At 46.0% G+C, this 20,905-nt stretch overlaps 1 protein-coding gene across 2 annotated transcripts in view; it reads left to right on the top strand.

The window, feature by feature from the left end:
• The first annotated feature begins 1,580 nt into the window (after positions 1-1,580).
• EML4 (EMAP like 4) overlaps positions 1,581-20,905 on the top strand; it is a 168,411-nt gene continuing 149,086 nt past the window's right edge. The window contains exon 1 of one of the 2 annotated variants that reach the window (XM_075496313.1): positions 1,581-1,914. In XM_075496313.1, the coding sequence (XP_075352428.1) occupies positions 1,890-1,914 (25 nt within the window). In that variant the 5' untranslated portion in view covers positions 1,581-1,889. The remainder of the gene's footprint in view (positions 1,915-20,905) is intronic. The other variant, XM_075496312.1, reaches the window with a different exon arrangement.

The raw sequence follows: 20,905 nt of genomic DNA, 5'->3' as shown, positions 1-20,905 counted from the left end.
TGCTCCCAGTGCTTGAAGGATCTTGAAAACCTGGCCTGAGGCAAGTAACAAATGGGGGGGGGGGGGGGGGGGAGATGGGACTGGAGCTGTAGTGCCTTGTTCTTCTTGCTTTTGTTTGTAAAATGAAGCATTTTAAAGGGAATTTGGACTGGACGGGACTGGCTGCAGCACTCCCTTCCATAGCTAAAAGACCATGGAAGTAGTCTATATCGAGCCATTCTACAGCAACAGACCCCATGAGCAGGTAGGAAGTCTAATACCTGCTAGTAATTCAGACCAGAACTTAGTGGCTAATGATGTCCCATTTAGAGCAGATCGATTGAAAGGCATTTCTTTTGACAAGACTACAGGATGTACGGAGATGGATAATTTATGTAGTTTGCAGGCAGGCACACTCAAATTCATTGCTGGGGCAGCTGTCCAGTAAAATTTGCTGCAAAATCTGGTGGAGACTAGGTTTTGATGAAAAACTTCGAGGCATTTTCCTCTGATGTAAGCAAGCATAAACCTCTCAGGTTTGTTTTATATTGCAGATTAACAAGATAATGACGCTTTTGCCCGAGTGGATGGAAGGTCCTGGGGAAATGGGCGCTGCTCCCATGAGGTGTGGGCTGCTCTCCAGCACCGCGTTTCTCCCCAGTCCTGTTCACAACATCCACGGACTGTCGTTAGAGGACAGGGCTGCAAATGCCAGGGACATGCTCACGGGCAATTCTCCGTGTCTCTGTAGGACCGCAGCACTAGCACTTGAGTGCATGACAGGAAAATGCTTATAGCAAAACAGGATGTCGCAATGGATGCGTAGCTTTTCCTGACCGAGGAGAAAGCAATGCATCGCACAACTTGATGGTGTTGCTTAACATACGGAACGGTCTTGGCTAAGAGATTAGATGGTAGGCGGCATGGCTGACTCGAATTTCTGGTTCTACTTGGTATTTTCCCTCGTCATCAAGCACATGGCTGGAAGTTACAGAAGACAGCCGGGAGTGTGGCTGGCTGGAAGGGGAAGGAGAGGTCGCCGATACAGAGCTATAAGAGACAGAAGGTTGCAGAAGTGACAGTTCCTCTGGCTTCATATCCCGTGAGGAAGAACTTCCCCAAACTAGTTTGAACTGACGTTTTTAGATTAATCTAAGCAAATCTGTTTTGATGGCTGGGATCATTATATCAAATCGCCCAATTAACCCTCCCACAAACTGCCCGATAGCGTAAACTTCTGAAGGGAAACCGCGCCGTGACTCCGAAGTGCCTTATCCCGGAGAAGGCGTGCTGGCAAAGACCGAGGCCTGGCACCGGCACCCCCGCTGTCCCCGGCCGAAAGCTGCGGTCAGCAGCCCACCGTCCCCGCCTTCACAACCCAGCCCACCGCCCCCCTTTACGACCCGCGCTGCCGGCGCAGCGGGCCAGCAGCAGCCGCCGCCGCAGCTCTCGCGGCGGCGGGGCGCGGGAGCCGCAGCCGGAGGCGGCCCGGGGCTGCCCGCCGGCGGGGGCCGGGGCCGGGGCCGGGGCTGGGGCCGGGGCCGGCCCGCCCGCAGGGGAAGCGGCGGCTGCCAGGGCGGGCGGAGTCGGAAGCACGACAGCACGGGGCGCTGGGGCGGCGCTGGCGGCGGCGGCGGGAGGAGCTCGGCACGAGCTGCCGTGCTGGGGTCGCGGCGCGGGGAGGGAGCCGGGCAGCGCCGCCGCCGGCCCCGCAGCAGCAGCAGCAGCAGGAGGAGGAGGAGGAGGAGCCGCCGGAGCCGCCTCCTGCCGCCGCCGAGCGCGGGGAGCCGCGGGAGCCGCTGCCCCAGGCGGCTCATGAGCGCCGGGCTGCGGCGCCGCCGCCGCCTGCCGCCGCTCCGCGGGTGAATGAACCTGTCCCGGCCGGCGACAGCGGCTTCGCCCCACACAAAATGGACGGTTTCGCCGGGAGTTTGGGTGAGCGGCGGGAAGCGTGAGGGAGAGGACGGGACGGGACGGGTCAAGCGTGCCGGCAGCCGCCCGCCAGCCCGCCCTGCCGCGGGAGCGCGCACCTGCGGCCGGCGGGGGTGCCGGCCCCGGCGGCTGGGGCTGGGCTGGGCTGGGCTGGGCTGGGGGGCTGCGCGGCGGGGACCGGACCGGCGGGCGGGGGGGGCTGCCCTGAGCGGCGGCGGCCGGGGGGAACGCGGTGCCGGGCGGGCCGGTGCGTGCAAACACCGCCCGTGCCGCGGCGGAGGGGAGGGAGAGGAGGGGAGGGGATGCCAGCGCGAAATCTGGTCAGCTTCAAACCATCTGTTGCGAGAGCTCCGGCTGCACTTGCCTCCTTTGTTCTTCCCTCGCCGTGGGCTTGCGCTTCCCCAGAGTTAGTTGCTTGGGTTTGGGCTGGTGTTTTGTTTTTGTTTTTTGTTTTTTTTTTTTTAATATGGGTATTTTCTTTTTCGTCCCTTCCTTTTGCTCCGGGGGTGGGAGGGACCCCGGCCGGGCGCAGCGGGCCCGGGTGTCGCAGCGAGAGCCCCGGGAGCGCCGCTGCCGCGGGGCGCCCCGGGAAGGCGGGGAGCAGCTCTCCCCGTGGGCCGGCTGCCGTGCTCGCTCGCTCGCCCGCCTTCAAAGTTGGGAGCGGTGGCGGTGTCCGCGGAAGTGTCCGAGGCGGCGGCGGTGGGGGGGAGCCAGCGCCTTCCCGGCGGCCGCGCATCCCTCCGTGTGCCCCAGGAGCCCTGGCTCCCTGAGCGTCAGGTTCCTCTGCCCGGAGCTGCGCTGTGATCGAAAATATTTACTACTTGTTTATCCAAACGCTTCCAGAAAACTTGACAGGCTGCGTTCTCTTCGGTTTTGTTAAGGCTATGGCAAATGGTCATCAGTTTCTTTAAGAAAAAATACTTCGCCAGCCCGCTTTCTGAATGATTTGGACGACAAGGTGCATGTAGCATGAAGTCGTCCTGATTAGAAGTGTGAACTGAAGATGTATCCAAATGTAAAAATTACAAAGCGTGTACGTTCCTATGTATTTTCTGCAAATTATAAGGGTAACGTAGGTCTGACCATTCGCTTTGCGGTGACGTTATGTGTGGTGCCTACCTGCCACTCTCTTCGTTCGCTTTCAGCGCTGCTGCATCTATTGCAGGCATTTCGTGGTTGAACTCGCTCCATCTTTTGTAGAAGAATAAATCTGTGCCTCTAAAAATTAGATTAGTTTATTTTTACAGCACTCCTGTGAAATCTGTAATAATAGTGAATAGTTCTCAATTTTCTGGAAAAATTGACTCATTTAAATACTTCTGAGTGTGATCCTAACCTTTCAGGTTTTTGAAATGTCAACTCCAGCATTTTGGGCACCTGTCCAAACCAAACTGGTGCACCGTAATTAACAGTATGCTTTGGTAGTTTGGCTCTTTGCCTGATACACTCTCCTTGCTCAAGTAACTTCCATGGTCATTTTATACCTGACGATCAAAAAGCGACACACGGAGGAATTGTACGGGTTCTGTTCCTGGTTTTCAGAGGGAGGATTGTGCCTGTGGGTGACATATGCAAATGTGTCATGGTTAATATTTATGAACCTCTTTACCCAGTAGTGGAACTGATCTCGGTCTCAAAGGGCACCGATACTGCTTTTAACTCATGGAGTACTGGCCCCGCTGAGGTTGGTACTTAGAAATAACTGGTTTGTGTTGTAAGTGTAAAAAACCCAATTATTTTGAAATAATAAAGCGTCATTTTCCTGAGCGGAGGTTGCTCACGGAGTAACGGCTGGGGCTGGTTGGGTGGCCCAGCACCTTGCGCTGGAGCGGCGGTCGGCTGCTCGGAGCATCCCGCTTGCCTTATGCAGGGAGGCTCCATCTGGACCTTTAATCTGTTTGGTCAGGAAGGCACTGTGATTTTATTAGAATTTAATGAGGATTAAGCTCAGCTCAACCTTTTAAACTGTATATCATGAAACTCACTGTTAGTTGGCCTTTGATTTTGCTTTTATGGCAAGCACTGATGCACAGTGGTTTTCTGGAGTTGGGCTGAGGAGAGGGCATTCCCAGAAACTTTAGCTTTGAAGCATGAAACTTGATGTGACTTTCTTGTTTTCAGGTTTGAATCATGCTGCTTAGGCCTCTTCTGTATTTATAATCACTTGGTGGTTGCTCTAGCTGCTAACGAGCATGTAGTGTTCACAAAGATGTGTGAATTGTTCTGAGTTTTTTTTTTTTTAAGCATCTCTAATTAAAATCTAATGGCTTGAATTTAATTAGCTGTCTGCTAAATGTCTTTTAGGAAGGCCATAAATTAATGTAATTTAGAATGAAATGTAAAAATTAATTAAAATTATTGTTGGCAAAACTGCGCTATCTATGTATGTGCGTGCTCAACCAGTCGAGCGAGCTTATTAGAGAGCGAGTTGTCCTTTTAATGCCTCCTGTCATTATCTGGAAGGCAAAATGTTATTACAGATTGTGCCCTCCAGCACAGGCAGAAATACCTTCTTGCATGTCTCTTGCAGTTGAAAATACTTTATGCAGCTGTTTTCTTTTGGCTTCCACATTGAAATTTTTATGAGAATAAACAGATGAAAGAAACCATTTTATATGTAATTTAGAAAATTATTTTGGTTATTGGTTTAGTAAATGCCTATGTAGCACTCTACTTAAGAGTATACAATTACTGTATAAAGTAAAAAAAAAATCTATTATGAGTTAACTTGCACAGCTGAAATAGGTATTGATTTACTCTTTTGATAAAACACTGAGCTATTTCACATTTACTGGGACTTCAGTACCTTTTGAATATCACCAGTAGCAAAGTGGTTATTGAATCCCATTTATTGTCTCAAGTAGGACAGTCATACCTTACATTTGAGCATTTCCAACACAACGGTCGTCAGAGGGCTCAATGGATTTTGGCCATCTGCTTTTTCAGATGCATCCCCTGAAGTGAACGAATGTGCTTCTGAATGGGAACAAGAAGTCTGGGAACTTGGACCGAGCGCCTGGGCTCCTGCCTTGCGCCCTGGCCGAGACAGGAGCACAGCATGGGTGTCTGCTCTGGCTCTGCCCAGTTCTCTGGCGTCTTAGGGTCCTGATCAAACAACCTGAAGATGGCATCAGGGAAAAGAAAGCACTGTTAATTCCACCAAAAGAATCGAGCAAGGGAGTTCTACCAAAAAAACCCCCTCTTTGTGCTGCGAACTACTGCCTTGCATCTCATCCACCCTCATGCCAGTGCCTGTGAGCCCACGGTGAACTGGTTCGGCGATGCCCATCAGAGGGCTGTAGGACTGTAGAAGGCTGACAGTTTTGCCAACAATAATTTTGATTTTTATGTGTCGTCATGGATTATATTCATTTACAGCCTTCCTGCTCCCCCCAGGTGTTTTGGTGGGTTTCTCCCTGAACTGGCTTGTCGGCGTGTAGGAGAAGCGTGACGGGTGGTGGGAGGGAAGCGGCAGGAGCCCTCAGCCGGGGCTGGGTGGGACGTGGTGGCACTGTGCAGTTGGCCGCTCTTAGCTTGGCTCTGCTGTATTGTGAACCTGCTGCAGCCTGGAGGGGGATGCCTTTCTTGGGCCTAAAACTTAACTTTCTGGAGCTGGTATTTTCTCTGGTGCAGCTAATGCCCACCTTCAGCTGAAAGGTGTCTCGGAGTGCTGTCTTAATACGAAGCATTTCTCACCCTGTCACTTTTCTGTGGCACCTCTTAAGCTGTTCATTTATCTTGCTTTCTGTAGGGTTAGTTGGCTAAGGTGTGAGATGTACTAGATTTAGGCTTAGGAAGAGTAAGCCACGACAGGCTGCCTGGGGCTGGTGAGGGCTGTTCTTTGGTGGACAGTTTTCCATGGCTTTTAGCTGTTGCATTGTTTTCCCTTCTGAGGAAGCTTCTGCTAATTGAGCTCTGTAACAATAACGTATTGTAAACAAAGATATGGAAGCATTCATCAGATTACAGTATAAAAAATGACTACAGCCGTTTCCAAGTTTGTCACCAGCCTATGATGATAACATGGTATAAAGCATTTCAGCAGGACTCCGTCCTGCGATGAGGTCTGTGGCAGAATAGTAACTCATAAAAATAAATGAAGAGGTCTCAACTTCTGAATTCAAACTGTGGTTGTTGTGCAGCTGTGCAGGATGCCCTGAAGCCTAGAAGTAGTCTTTACTGAAAAATTCTCTATGATTGAAAATATTTTCACAGAGAAATTAAAATCAATCTTCTCTTGAAGTCTCAGGCAAGCAGAATAATTTAGGATTTCTTTTTAAAAGAAGACTAGTTGAACTTACGTATTTTTTTCAGAGAACTAGAAGGCAAAGGAGAGCTATGACTAAGTAGAGACCAATGCTTTGCTCTGCTGTGGGTGTTATTGGAGGGAGAGCTGGAGAAATAATAAGAAAGATTCACTTTTTCATTTTATGTAGGATCTACATATTGTTCTGTCACTATGTATGTACTGCTACTAACTGCAGTATATGTACTAACTACTTACTGGAGGGGTGGCATGTAGGTCAGCTCCCAATTCCCCCCCCCCCCCCCCCCATTTCTTATACTGGGTATTGCATAAAAGTTGTTGGAAACCATTCCTGTTCCATGGCTATGTCAGGTCTGCATCGGGTAGCTGCGGAGGCAGTGTTATGAGCGTGTGCTGCTCCTCTGCATTTGAAGAGCCAACGGTGTCTGTTGAACCCATGGCTTTGCTAAAACCCGTAAGTCTTCTTCTCTAAAGCCCCCAGCGATGCGTGGGCAGGTATGCTAGAGGGGTCAGGAGAGCTCAAGCAGAGAGGATCTTGCGGTCACTGGTGCTCTGAGCCTGGGGAGTGTATGTGCATCGTGATTCATCTCTGGCTGGGTTCAGTACTGAGAAAAATGAGCGTGTGGAATGACTACAGCGAATTAGGGTATTTGTCATTTATTTGGGCTAGAATCTGAAGTTTTACGGTTGCCCGTCTAGACTGCAAAAGCGGCCGTGGTGCTGCAGCGCAATTGCTCATAGCGACAGGGAGCTCAGCTTAATTCACGGGGCTCTGTTCGTGGGATTGCTGCGTGCTATTGTCAGTGTGCTAGTCTTCTTAAAAATAAAAGCTTTGGCAGGACGTCAGTCTACCCTGCCAGGGGTTGTGCCAGGGGTGATTAAACTAAAGCAGCAAGGAAGACGGGCTGTTTGCTTTCGAAACTCAGTGGTGGTCCACCTTTTGCTAAAAGGGGCTTTAGTTAACGGGCAGCGAGGAGGAACCCTTCGCTCTGTAGCCAGCTGAGAAGCAAAGGATCTTGTGTTTAAAAAACAATCCTTTTTTTGCACAGAGCAACTGGCAATATTTGGCCTGGTTGTGAGTAACACTCTCGCTTTTAAAAACAAAAAAAGAAACGGAATCCCAAATGCAGGAGCCTCTATTAGAAAGGCTCTCTTCTCTCTCCTTTAGAAAGGCTTTTAATGCCTGGGATGCTGAGAAGAATTTTTGGCCTCACAGTGTGTTTTCATACTCTTTGACTGAATATTTTTGGTATGGGAAGTACAGTTATCTGACAGAATTTTCTCTTGTCTGAAGAACCAACTCTGAAAGGATTTTTTTTCCTGTGCTTTAGATCGTGAGGTATGTAAGAGGGAAGAAATTGGTCAAGAACAGTGCTCTTACAAATCCTCTGAAGCATCATTTTGTTTTGTAAGCAGCGTTACGTTGCTAGTTGTGCTGTTAGTAACGTACAGGGAGATCTGTATGCCACTCCTTGCTCTTCAGAGGAGCTGCTTCCCTTCTTGGTGTGATTTCTATCGATTATTGAGGTTTATTTTTCCCTTCTCTCTTCAGGTCCTTGCTAAAGCTAATCCTTAATGAATGCGATTTTAAGGCCAAGAATGTCGATCCCGTTTTACCCACACATAATGTAATAGGAAGGGTGTTAGAGGGTAATTAATTTTATAGCACATGGCATGTACGATGACAGTGCAAGTCTCTGCTCTTGCTAGTGTTGAGCTTTTCTAGTAGGGACGTTCTTCTGTTTAGGAGATGAGAATCACCTGATAAACAACTTTTTATAAGCTTCACTAACTTCCTTTTCAAGAAATCTTTCTACTGTTACTTAGGAGCTCAGGTGGAGCCACTGCTTGCCTCGCTTTTCCTCTCTGTAAACAAGTGAGCACAGGCACCGACAGTTTAAAGAGGAACTGTTAGCCTTTTTTTCTTTCATCTGCTTGTTGAAATGGATGCAGAATTTTGGTTTCCTAGGGTTTTCTTTCACGGGGTGCTGAAGGATGGATACCTGGAAACACCGCGCGGTGATGGGCAAGCTCTTCTGAGAGTTTCAAGTCATCTTTAGGAGACGCACGTGCATGCACTCTGGTCCGGAGAGGTTGTGTTCGCGGGCAAGCTTGCCATGGGCAAGCTTGCCGTGGGAGCTGGTAACTCAGTCAGTGGCAGTAAATGGGTGGTGCTGCTGGAGGGGTGGGATGTGAAGAGAGACACCAGAGACATTAAAGGCCTGAGTTTATTGCTAAATCTTGGAACATACAAAATGTTTTTATCTTCTGGTTTTGCTCTTTTTTTTTTTTTTTTCTTCATGGTTTTTGTTTTTCTTTTCTTCCTCCTTCCTGCTCCCCTTTACTTATTACTTTTATTTAATATTTTTTCTTTTTGCTCCTTGTTGTAAGTATTCATGCTACATACCCTCAGTATGTAATATTGTAATAATATTATTCCTAAGCTTTCTGCCCTAAGACTTCTTACTGGCTTGGATGAACTAGGGTTTTTTTATTAGTTTTTTTTTGATTGTTTTGCCTCTCAGTGGGTTGCCTCTTCTGCTCATCCTCAATAGTTTCAGCCTAACTTGTTTACTAAATATAGCTGTGTCTAGATGTTCTTTAACTGCTGGTTTCCTGACTACTCTCCTGACTTGTTAGTGTCTGTACTGCTCTACTTTGCATGACAGTGCTGTTCGTTGGGAAGGACAAGTTTTTGGTTTTGTTTTTTTTTTAGCAAGTGTTGGAGAATCCAGTTTCTTTCTTTGGTGATGGCCCATGCTGCCTTTTTGCCCTGTCTAATGACATGGATTGCATGGTCTTGCAGCTTTTAGGCAGGATACTCTTGAAGTGCAAATCTGTCCTATTGTAGAAGTAGGCTTACTCTTTGTTTTTATATACATTTTCTTTAGCTTTCTGGAGCTGCACTCTTACACATAATGAAAGTGCAATGGAAGGGGCAAGAGAGGAAGCAATGTAGATATGCTCTATAAACAGTTAAGATATCTTTTGGAGAGGTACAACTACCATGGATTTCAGATGTTGTATTAAATTAAAGAAAAACAGTCGCTGTTGTCTCTCTCCCAATTCTCTCTCGTTTCACTGAAACTCGGCCCGTAGCTGTGAATGCCGCGCTCCAGCCTGGAGTTGGTTCCCACTTCTCCTGCCAGTTTCCTCGGGCTTTAAAAAAAAAAGGGGGGGGGGAGGGGGGGCTGAAACCAACTGTTTTATGTATGAATGTATTTTGGATTTGTGTAAACAGTTTTAATGCATCAAGCTAAATTGGCAGGCTTTCATAATCCTCTGGGAAAATTGGGAGTTTGAAACCCAGTGGATAAATTAAAGTCACAAATGCTTCTAAGCCCCAGATTTGGCTCCCCAAAGGGACGCTGTAAATTAGTTAGGCCCAGAAATGTGGTCTAGTTAAAGTAAATGAAAATGCTTTTTCATGAGAACTTCATAATTTTAAAGACAAAAGAGTTGGATTTCTTTATTCTGAGTTGAGGACACAAACGCGAGAAAATGTCTATTAACAAGAGAAATTTATATTTGCTGTCCAAACATAAGAGGTAATGATTTCACCACTTTTTATGGTTTTTAATGAAATTACGACATAAGGGTAATAGAAATTGTTTTAAAACGCGTAATTTCAGTCAGCTGCTGAGGTAAGCAAGCGCGGACAAGCGTAACTGAATTAACAGTCCCAAATATACATAAAATGAATGGTAGAACTATTAGTTTGCTTACAGTTTACTGTATGGTACGATTTTTTTCCTCTCTCAAGAGCGACAGAAAGTGTCGCTTTTACGTCGGGGTTCTGGCGAGCTTTGTGCCCGTCGCTGTACAAAAAACAAGGGCAGTAGGGTGGGCTGCGGGTTGTTTCCTTCCCGCTTATTCCCTTCCTTAATCCCCCCTTCCTTCCCCCCCTACCTTCCTGGTCACAAGCAGACCATGCCATTTTCTTAAGAGGTTTCCTGTTGTGTGCCTTATATGGATCTTTAGTTAATTAGACCACGGAATTTCATCGGCAAGTTCTGCTTAAAAATGGCAGAATAAAGCTGCAGGTTTCTCCTGCAGGTTCAGTTTTTGAGGATGGATGCCACCTCTGAAAACTAACCATGTTTTTTAGACTGTTATTATAGATCTTACAGTACCTCTGGGTTTTGTAACTAACAGACAAATTTTGGAGTGGCTTGGAATTGTAGACTTAGTCATTTAGGTAGGGCATGGTTGACTGCAACGCTACAGGCTTGGGGAAGAGTGGCTGGAAAGCTGCCAGGCAGAGAAGGACCTGGGGGTGTTGGTCGACAGCCGGCTGAATATGAGCCAGCAGTGTGCCCAGGTGGCCAAGAAAGCCAATGGCATCCTGGCTTGTATCAGAAATAGCGTGGCCAGCAGGAGTAGGGAAGTGATCGTGCCCCCGTACTCGGCACTGGTGAGGCCGCACCTCGAATACTGTGTTCAGTTTTGGGCCCCCCACTACAAGAGAGACATGGAGGTGCTGGAGCGTGTCCAGAGAAGGGCAACGAAGCTGGTGAAGGGTCTGGAGCACAAGTCTGATGAGAGGTGGCTGAGGGAACTGGGGTTGTTTAGCCTGGAGAAAAGGAGGCTGAGGGGAGACCTTATCGCTCTCTACAACTACCTGAAAGGAGGTTGTAGAGCGGTGGGGGTCGGTCTCTTCTCCCAGGTAACAAGTGACAGGATGAGAGGAAATGGCCTCAAGTTGCGCCAGGGGAGGTTTAGACTGGATATTAGGAAATTTTGCTTCACTGAAAGGGTTATCAAGCATTGGACCAGGCTGCCCAGGGAAGTGGTTGAGTCGCCATCCCTGGAGGTATTTAAAGGACATTTGGATGAGGTGCTTAGGGACATGGTGTAGTGGTGGTCTTGGTAGTGTTAGGTTTGTGGTTGGACTCGATGATCTTAAAGGTCTTTTCCAACCTATACGACTCTGTGATTCTGTGACCTAATACCTTTCCAGGAGCGGTAGATATTGGAAACCTGACCATGTGGAATGGAAGGAAAAGTGTTGCTGTTAGAGATTTTCTCACACATCTCTGGCTTGATGTAGCTGTGGTGAAATCATGCGTTGAGTCGGAGCAGTTCTGAGATGACTGCTACACACGTATGTCTGGGCTTCTCTGCGAGAAGGGTCCCCTTCGGATGTGTTAATGTGCATTACAACGGTTATGGTTTGGGGTTTTTTTTTTTTTTGTTGCGATTTGATTGAATGGAATTTCAGGAGAGCATTCGTACAAATGTGCTTCTCAGTGTTTTCCGAGAGAGGTGTGGAAAGGAGGAACCTTCAGCAGTAGGAACCATAAATTAAACTCTTTCAGCCGCAAGATTCGGAGACATGGCAATACTCACGTCTGCATAGTATCACTTAGCTTTTTTTAAACAAGAACTCTAACACGGAGGAGATTACAACTGTTTAGCTATGAAATTCTGCCTTGAACTGCTATCGCCTCCTCTCCCAACACGTACCGTGCAAATGCCATCAGAGAGATCTAGCAGGAAATCAGTGGTTTGTGTGCCTGTAATGCTTGCTTTCTGACCTCTAAACGTGTCCGTTAAAGTCGTGAGGCAAGGGGGACAACGACAGCAAGCAGTCCAACCTTTTTGCCTTTTTTTGCATGGGATAAGCATGAAAGAGCTCTGAGTCCCTATTGACAGGTTTGCAATAGCTGTAATAAGCACTGCTTTGGGATCCCTCTTGTTTTGAGACTCACGTGCATTGGGATTGGGGTGATGGGGAGGATTTCTGCATGTCTCTCTTCTAAATGCTTAACATGTGGGATGGCATTTTTCCATGAAAATGAAATGACTTGTTGCCAGTGCTGTTCTCCAGATTTGGATTTTGTGTTGTATTTTCAATGATCTGCGACCATAGTATTTTTTGAAAGGTGCTTGGAGGGGTGAAGGGTTGGTTAGCATGAATAAAGCAGCACTTGGACTGAATCCTTGTTAGAGTAGTGAATGTATAATTAATGTGAATATATAAGTTTCTTTTGGAGGTAGATACAGTGAAATGCTTAGGAGCTTGATTTCTTTGAGTTTATTCTTTACACTAAAGAACCGGAGTAACAAGGCCTTTTATTTAGCCAGTATAGGCTTGATGGTGATATTCCTGATGTAAATGTGATTTTTTTTTTTTTTTCCTTTTAAATATTTTTTTTTTTAATTAAAAATATGTTAGGGGAGATGCTGTTTCTGTCTGTTAACACTTTTATTTTACATTGTTTTAACTCCTTTTTAATTAGCTTGGTCTGCAGAAACTACTGTAGCTTGGGCAAGTATTTAGCGTGAAGCTAAGAAATATCTGAAATCTTGTTGTGAGCTTGGTATGTGCATTTGTCTTCCAGCAAAAGCTTCCTGGAGGATAGATGCCTTTTCTGCAGCATCCTCCCCTGGGTTGTTTTCCTTTTGTTTCTCACCTCGTACCAGAAATCTGTTGTAGCTGACGCGGCTGAGGACCCAATTTATGGCAGACCGGGTTACAGAGAATAGGAACTGCACAAAGATACCGTGTTGTTGCGGGATTTATGATGAAATGTGGTAGGCTGAAGGTGCAATGTGCCCAGTGGTGATGAGGACAAATCCTGTAATGCAGGGTAATATAGGTATTTATAGGATTCCTCATGACTTCAGGTTCTGGATAACAGCGTAATGTCTTTAATTCTACAACTAAACCTGTGTTTTCTGACTTTGGGAAGCTAATGGATCTGGGTTCTCCTGATTTTGTATTATTGTTTTTTTTTTTTTTCCCCACGGAGAAGTATTTAGCCTTGATTTATACTTCTTGTTTCAGTTGTTTGATTTTAAAATGGGGAAAAAGCCCCACCCAACCCTATGAACATTTATGTGTTATTGGTATTTGTTGTGAAGTTATTGTGAAGTTAATGGAAGCTATAGCTACAAAGTGTTTAGGGGCTCCATAGAGAAAAGAGGTGGGCAATTTGAGGGGGAAAAAAAAATTAAATATTTTCAGAATAGCTTTCTAAAGAAGTTGTCTGTTTTCCTGTTAAACATAGAGAAACTTAGAATTCAGCATAGTAATAGAAAAAACCATGAACAATTCGGATTCTTGGGAAAAACTTTTTTTTTTTCCCCTGAGCACTTGATCTGGCTTACTAGTGTTTCGTTAGAAACGATGCTGCGGTATGGCACTGTTGCTGTGCTGTTTGCTAGTACAGCTGAGCGGAATGGTCAGGTACAAGCATTAGATGGGTGCGTACCCATACCCGTTGCTGCTCGAGTGCCAGCGAGGGCACTGGAGGTCCCCTCTTCAGTTTGGAGGTGAACGTGCTGACCCAGTGGTACGGGTACGGCCAGGTGACTGGGATGCTCTGTTGATCGTACGCCGAGGAGCGTCAGCGACGTGCCTTCTCCAGGGGCTGCAGAACCACGGAGGAACACAGATACAGAAATGAATCATCTCAGATGTCTTATACGCGTGCGCAGGAGAGCTGGGAGCTGCTGTGTTGGAGCTCTGTCCTCATCCTGTGGTGGGTTTGGGAGGAAACTACCGCTGACCCCCGAGTGCAGTGGAGCCTCAGGTGGTGCATCTCCAAGGTCTACCCAGCTCTTCAGTCAGTAATTGTACTACAAGCTGATACACGTTTTTACGATTCGATTTGAAAACTTTCAAAGTGCGGAGAATACAATTAATTTCTGTGTGAGATTAAGATCTGGCCTCAAGCTTTTCCATGCTAGCTGGTTTAGATGCAAAGAAAATAGATCTAAGCTTGCAATCTGCAAATTTATACACTCTGATGTTTAGAACAGTGGCAGCCAAGAACTGAAAAACAGTCCGACTTTATTCACGATGTGGAAAAATATATACTAGAAGTTACTGTTTAATGACAAATTTAATTCTAAAATAGACTTCCATATTTTCTTTTTAGATGCCAAACCTGTAGATGTTAATAGTTGTTAGTTATTTAAATTCTGTTGCGGACACAAGCTTTTGTTTTAAGATGCATTGTATGGAAAGTACCTACTTGCAGTTGATAGCAGTGCAAATATACCCAATGAGTTGCTTAAAGACTTCAGCGTAATAAAAGTCTTATTGATTATATGTGCTAACATTGGAGAGAGGAAGCGGGAAAGATACTGATGCAGGTTAAGGGAGTTAAATATTCCAGGTAATTTGTATGAATTACTTCTTTAGAACTGGTAGGTGCATACAATGTATGGCACAGGAGGGAAAGAAACTCCTCCTGTCCTGGTCTTTTGAGCATGACAATTTAATACATTTAGATTTAGTATTTGCAAGAATCCTACCTGTAAGAGGGGGTAGCTCTTGTTACGCTGTTGTGTGCCCTTCTGGGCTTGTAGGCCAAACAGCTTTGCCACTGTGGGTCTTGCAATTATTTGGGGTGTGTTTTGCATGATTTTTTTGAAGATAACTTGACGTACGGTTCTACTTCTCACTCTGTTGCTGTTTAAGTAGAGAAATGGGATCCCGTGCTTTGGTGCATCAGTAAACATCCTACTGAAAGTTCTATTTAAAAAATATTTCCAACCGAAATCCTAACCCTGCTTGGCTTTTTTGTTTCTTTTTCTGTGCCAGACCAGCAATGCTTTCTACGATACCAACGTGCTAGTTGCCGCTTATCTGATTTTGTGTGCCCTCTCGCAGTAAAACTGCTGCCCCTTTCCTATGCTGAGAGCTCAGGGCTGTGGTCCAGGTGGCTGTGTTGCTTTGTGCCTCGGTGGGAACCTGAATTCCAGCCCTGAGAGAGGCAGGGCGGAGGCTGGCTTGGACTCGTAGAGGATGCTGCGATCCTTCTCCTGCGGTGGAACCCGCGAAAGGCACTTGCGAACTTTTAAGGAGCGTTGAGGATGCTGGCTGGAAGAAGGCAAGGTACATGCAGGGTCTGTTCTGTGTAAATGTATTACCAGGGTAGCTTTGCTGCGGAGGTGTTCAAGCTGTGGGCATCAGATGGGCAGTTTTTACCGATCTCTGATCTCGGTGTACTGCAGAATGGTTTCTTTTGGGTTAAATAACCTGCTGTACATTAGCAAACGCAGAAAATAATGGTTCGCTTGGAGGAACCTTACGTTGCTTTTTCATTGGGATAATTTGCCAGTGAGTTGTATGGTATTGGGCAGGACTTAGTCTGTCATCCTGTTTCCTGAACTGGGATGAGAGACAGGTCTTTTTTATATCAAGTCATCTGAGTTTTGAACAGATTTTTGATCATTCCTTTTGTACGTGTGAGCCAAGCTTGTGGTTCTGCTACAGAAGAGTGCTTGTATGTGTGTATTGTGCTCTGCTCTCAGAGGAATATGGGGTTGGGAGAGTATTTAATTTGAATTTTAATAGTCAAATGTTGAAGTGGTCATCCATCTCAACAATCAAGAGCGTAAGCCGCTTACTACTGTGTTAAGGTATTTCGAAACACGTGCACGTAAAGCTTGCCAGCTGTGCGAGCACCAAGCGGGGTCTCTTTCTCGGTACCTGCAGAAAGCCCTAGAGCTTACTGTGTGGCCTGTCCCGGGCTGGGGCTGCGGGGGGGGGGGGGGGGGGGGGGGGGGGGGAGGCTCCGGGCCGCTGGGCGAGCGCTGCGGGCCGCGTGTGCGCTGGACCCCGGGCGCTCGCCTGGGACCAGCAAGGGGTGGTTTTTTGAGAGGGAGGAAGTTGCTTAGTGCATTGAGCAAGAGAGCGTCTCTAAATGAAGTGTGAACACGCAGTTCCCCCCACGCAGGGTTTTTTTCCTGTTGCTTTAGCTGTCGATGCCCCTATATTTGGTCCATTTCCTCCCATTTATTCGCCAGCACTTCCTATTTTAAGTGGTACTGAAAGCGCGGGCCACCAAAGAGTTAAATGCCTGTCCTTTAACTCAGATATTTATGGGTTGTAAACTATGCATTTGAAATTTTGGCTATGCTGAAGTCAATAATTAAAAAAAAGTCCTATTGGTGTTGGCAGAGCAGAGATTTTACCTTTCGTTTCCCTCCCCTGAAGGAGGTCCCGCTCCAGCTCTCTGGCTTTTCTCGTCTCCATGCAGGGAGTCCCTCTTGGCCCCACGCCGGCAGAGCTGGACGCAGCTCGCTTCCCCTAAGCCTTACAAATTCGGGGTAAGGGCTGGGGAAGGGTAAAGAGGGGAGGTGATGTCTGTGCAGGTGAGATTTGAACCCCAGGTGGGACTTGACTTATTTGCTCCTCCTCCCCCTCTCCCCCCCAGCATATCTAAATGCGGTGATTTGAAACCTGCAGAAATAGGAAAATGAGAACTACTGTTTGTGCGCTCTCTGGGTATCGGTTTGGGTATTGCCTAGCTAAATAATGTGTAGGGGTTCTTGCTAACATGCTTTTAATTATGCACATTTACGTAATTATTATTTGCAGTAGAAATTTCAGTTTCCTGTTCCTATAGCTATAGCAGCTTTACCAGCAAAAGGGCCCTAACCTGGCCGTTGTTTTTGTGAGTTTATGGCAACATTTGCTGTTTGCTTTTTACAGACCACAAAGGGACGTTTTTTCAAAGCTACAGATAAAGTGACAAAGGGAATTGTGAGAAAGCAAAAGGGAATTGACAAGAAAGCACGCATAGAGTGTTTGCAGCATATAGCATGTATTGTATTTGTCGGTATGTGCGGATTTGTGTTTGATCGGGTCACTTACATCTGCCTTTCAGCCTTTAGTTGAAGTTAATTTAAACAGATAAAAGTTGAATAGTCCTTATTTTTGTTTCCAGAACTAATTGGGAAGTTTCCAGACTGGTGTGTGCGTATGTATACCACCGCCACCTCCCCCCCCAGGTTTTCTTTAAAGGGACTGAGGTCTGGCCTTTTTTAGTTCATAACTGAACATTTCAAAGAATACCATTACAGTTTGTTCTGGACCTGGTAATATCTTACATTTTCAGCAGCACCTACAACAGGTCTTTCTGACTTCTACAAAACCTGCATAAAATCATTACATAGTGCTCCTATAATCTCATTAAAGTATATATGCATTCTTCAGTTGAAACATTTCTATTATATAGCCCTATTTTCAGGTACTTTTTGTATGTATGATTAATACATATTTTAGTTTCTTGTCGGTATTATTGGGTCTTGGATTATCTTATGCAATGCAGTATGTATTTTGGTTTTGCAAAACTTTAAGCTAACTTTGAAGGAGCTTTTTTCCTCTTTGCCATATTGCTATTTACAAGTCTTTTGCATAGAATGTACAGGTTAAAACTCAAATACCTTCAAAGTTAAACTAACTGGCAGGTAAAAGAAGATAGAAATCTTTACTAGAAAGAAGTGACTTGCCTACGACGCACAAGAAGCTACGTTTTGGCAAACAGCTCTTCTGTACTATCATACAATCTTTGTGTATGTATTTTTAGAAGAAAAATGGGTAGGGTTGATGTCATCTAGGAGTTGCCTGTTCACTCTTAACTCTTCTTCATCAGCTTAATTACCCTGGGATGTTACGGACCCTTGAGCTGCAGTACTGGCTGAACGGGCTTGGGTACTGGCTTCTGCTTTTGATCTGCATCGTTCTCTGTTGTGGAATAGGGGTGTAGAAATAACCATTCGTAGTGATTTCGTAGGTGGGGGTCGGTCTCTTCTCCCAGGTAACAAGTGATAGGACAAGAGGAAATGGCCTCAAGTTGCGCCAGGGGAGGTTTAGACTGGATATTAGGAAATTTTTCTTCACCGAGAGGGTTATCAAGCATTGGAAGAGGCTGCCCAGGGAAGTGGTTGAGTCGCCATCCCTGGAGGTATTTAAAGGACGTTTGGATGAGGTGCTTAGAGACATGGTGTAGTGGTGGTCTTGGCAGTGTTAGGTTTATGGTTGGACTCGATGATCTTAAAGGTCTTTTCCAACCTATATGATTCTGTGATTCTGTGATTTTCATAATCTGTTTCATCGGCTCTGATGTGTATGTGTTAATGTCCCCTCTTATGTGCAGTGCACAGTACATGTTGTGTCCAGTGTTTTCCTCTAAGCTCCGTGAGGAGGGGCTGGCCGGTGGCCTTGAGCCACGTGCGACCCATGGGCGCTGTTGTGCTGGGAAGCAGAGCCGGTCCCCGCTGGGGTTTGGGGTAACCCATCTGGGGGAAAGCCCTTGAGGTGGTGTTGCTCAAGATGAAAACCATCCCTGCAGCTGTTTGCTAATCCCACTGCACACGTGGTCCTAAGTGGTGACTGGGGAAGCTGGAGATGGGTCGTGCAACAGCAGAGACTTCTGTGTGCTTGCACGAACTAGGGGTAATGTTCATCATCAAATATTAAATGCAGTTTTGGCTTGCTGTGAACAAGCGGTGTTGTAGCAGGGAAGGGAAAGGCAGACGTCTGCCCCTGGAAGAAAGGCCTCTAAGCGGAGGCTGTGGGAGCCACCCTGGGCTACTCTCTGGGAGGTGTCAGTGGGATGCTGACAAGCTGCAGCTGGCTGGAGTGCTGCTCTGAGAGCAGCTCCTATTTCTTCCTCTTCTGTTAGGCTGCCATAACATGTGCTCCTCACTATAAATACCTAGACTTGCCAATGCTATAGAATGTCGTAGAACTGCCCCCCCCCCCCCCCCCCCCCCCCCCCGCCCAGTATCTGTATGGATGTTTTGTTGTGTGGTGGTTTTTTTTTTTTTTAACTTTTGTTCCTAGGGGAATATTATTTTCTGTTTTTCACTGACTGCCATTTAACTTCAAGTTTTTGCTGAAAAATTCCTGATGTGGGTCCTGACTATTCTTGCTGTTAGCTGCAAGGCTACGCTGTAATCCTCGGCGAGGAGGCAGGGAAAGGTGATGGTCCCCCTGCCAGCGTACCCAGCAGCAGGGAAAGGTGCTACTGCGGTCTTCCCTCACAGTGCCGTGCAGTAGGGAGAATGAAGGGAACTGGAGGTGACATGCGCTTTACGTTTCTTTTTATACATTAAATTGTGAAATTTATTTCTATTTATACAAAGAGATTGTGAAATGGGGAGGCCCGTGGATGCCTTAGCCCCACCTGCTGGCTGCACTCCTGTTGCTGCCCCGGCTGGGGCTGCCCGACAGCGTGTCCCCGACCTTGTGGTGGTGACAGAATCGAGTCACCCCTCAAATCTGGGGGCTGCTGTGGCATGCGGGCAGCAGGGCTAGCACAGCCCTGCTCTGCAAATGTTTCTGTTTGTCCCAATCTGGTGGTGCACAACGTGCCCCCCATGTTCTCCTCCTACACCCTTGGTTGTCATCAGCTATTTTATGTCGTGTCACTCTTTTTCTAACCTGTGCCCTCCTCGGATGCTGACTTTGAATGGTTTCAGCATTATAGAAGCAATTTTCTGTCTCCTGGAAGCAGATGTTAGAATAGGTTTTAGGAATTTAACTTTTGTGCTACATTAACCATCAATATTCTCCAAATGGAAAGCTGAATCCTGTTGATGCTCTGAGAACTTGACACGTCGCTGGGCCATTTCCAGGGGCTTAGGGCGGGAGGGTGCTGCTGCACCGTTCTGGCTGTTCAGTCCAACCAGGATCTTCTCTTCAGTTCTCCTCTAACAAGAACCATCCTTCTTATTTAATAAGATGATGGCTGCCATATGGCTTTCTTCTTTTCCCTCTTCCCTTCTTTTAATTTTGCATGTGTGGTTATGTAGTAAAAGCATCAGGAAGACCATTTTCTATACTATTGTAACACTGAAAGTAGGTTAAGTGTCTACTTGTTTCTAGGGTCAGTTTACTCACAGTTTAGTGAATGAAGAAAATGTTTTGTTGATGTTTGTAAGTGATACTCCTAGAGTTCCTGAAAGTTCTTACATTTATGGGGTTGTTTTGATGTTTAAATCTTTTTCTTTTTTTTTTTTCCTCCCAGAATGGTTAATGCATTTTAAGATGACTTTTAACTATGGAAATATGACACAACTTGCTTTTGCAAAATAGAACTATGCTTTTTTAACATATGACATATAATCTTATTTTAAAATAATTTATATTGCAGAGGCGTGTTTTATACTGTGAGGTACGTTCCACTTGTTTGTTAATCATTATGATTTGATTATTTTGTTTGACGTGACTCATTTTTCCAAGGACTTTTATTGCAGCAATTACACACATACAACAGGAAGCCTAGAAGGAAGTGCAACATCAGATCACTGAAGATTCTCTGCTGCTTTTACAGCTGATTTTTATGTTTTATGGTGTTAAAGTTAATGATTTCTTGCTGTGCCTGTTCTGTTTCACATGCATAGTGTATATTGTGTCTGCTTTATCACTGAGGATATTTTTCTGAACCCACATGCGTCAACATAATTAGCAGGAGACTTATCTTTGGTTTTGTAATTGAACGCATAGTTGTAATTAAGTGCTTTCTAGTGCTGCTTCTTTTGTTGATCATGATCTAGGAAGTGACCTGTAGTAGCCATATAGAATAGTTATAATTATCAAGAGGTAGCGTAGCTCTTCTGCTACGTATTGTGATCTTTTTATTGCCATATGTGGTGTCCTACCGTCACTTTGCATTTCTCTTTCTGCTCCCTTTTGAGTAAGCCTTAGAGAGGAGCTGCATATTGAGCAGTTCAGCTACTTTCTGCCTCCCAGAAAAAGCTCAGTTTTAGTTTTGAGGCAGTATTTATAGTCCTTCAGTAGTTCGTTGTTCCTGTTTGTATGAAAACATTACTAAGAGCGTCGGCGAGGGCAAGCCAGATGGACTCGAGTTCTGGTTGCGTTCTCACTACATTCCCTCCATGGACCGCAGATGATATGCTGTTGCCTTCAGGGCTGTGCTTTGCTCCGTGGGTGTAAGCTCATCTGCGTGGTGCCGTGCCATG

The sequence above is a fragment of the Mycteria americana genome, chromosome 3, assembly GCF_035582795.1.
Source record: "Mycteria americana isolate JAX WOST 10 ecotype Jacksonville Zoo and Gardens chromosome 3, USCA_MyAme_1.0, whole genome shotgun sequence".
In the NCBI taxonomy this organism is placed as follows: domain Eukaryota; kingdom Metazoa; phylum Chordata; class Aves; order Ciconiiformes; family Ciconiidae; genus Mycteria; species Mycteria americana.
The sequence above is the reverse complement of the archived record's forward strand: the minus strand, read 5'-3'. Positions and strand labels throughout refer to the sequence as shown.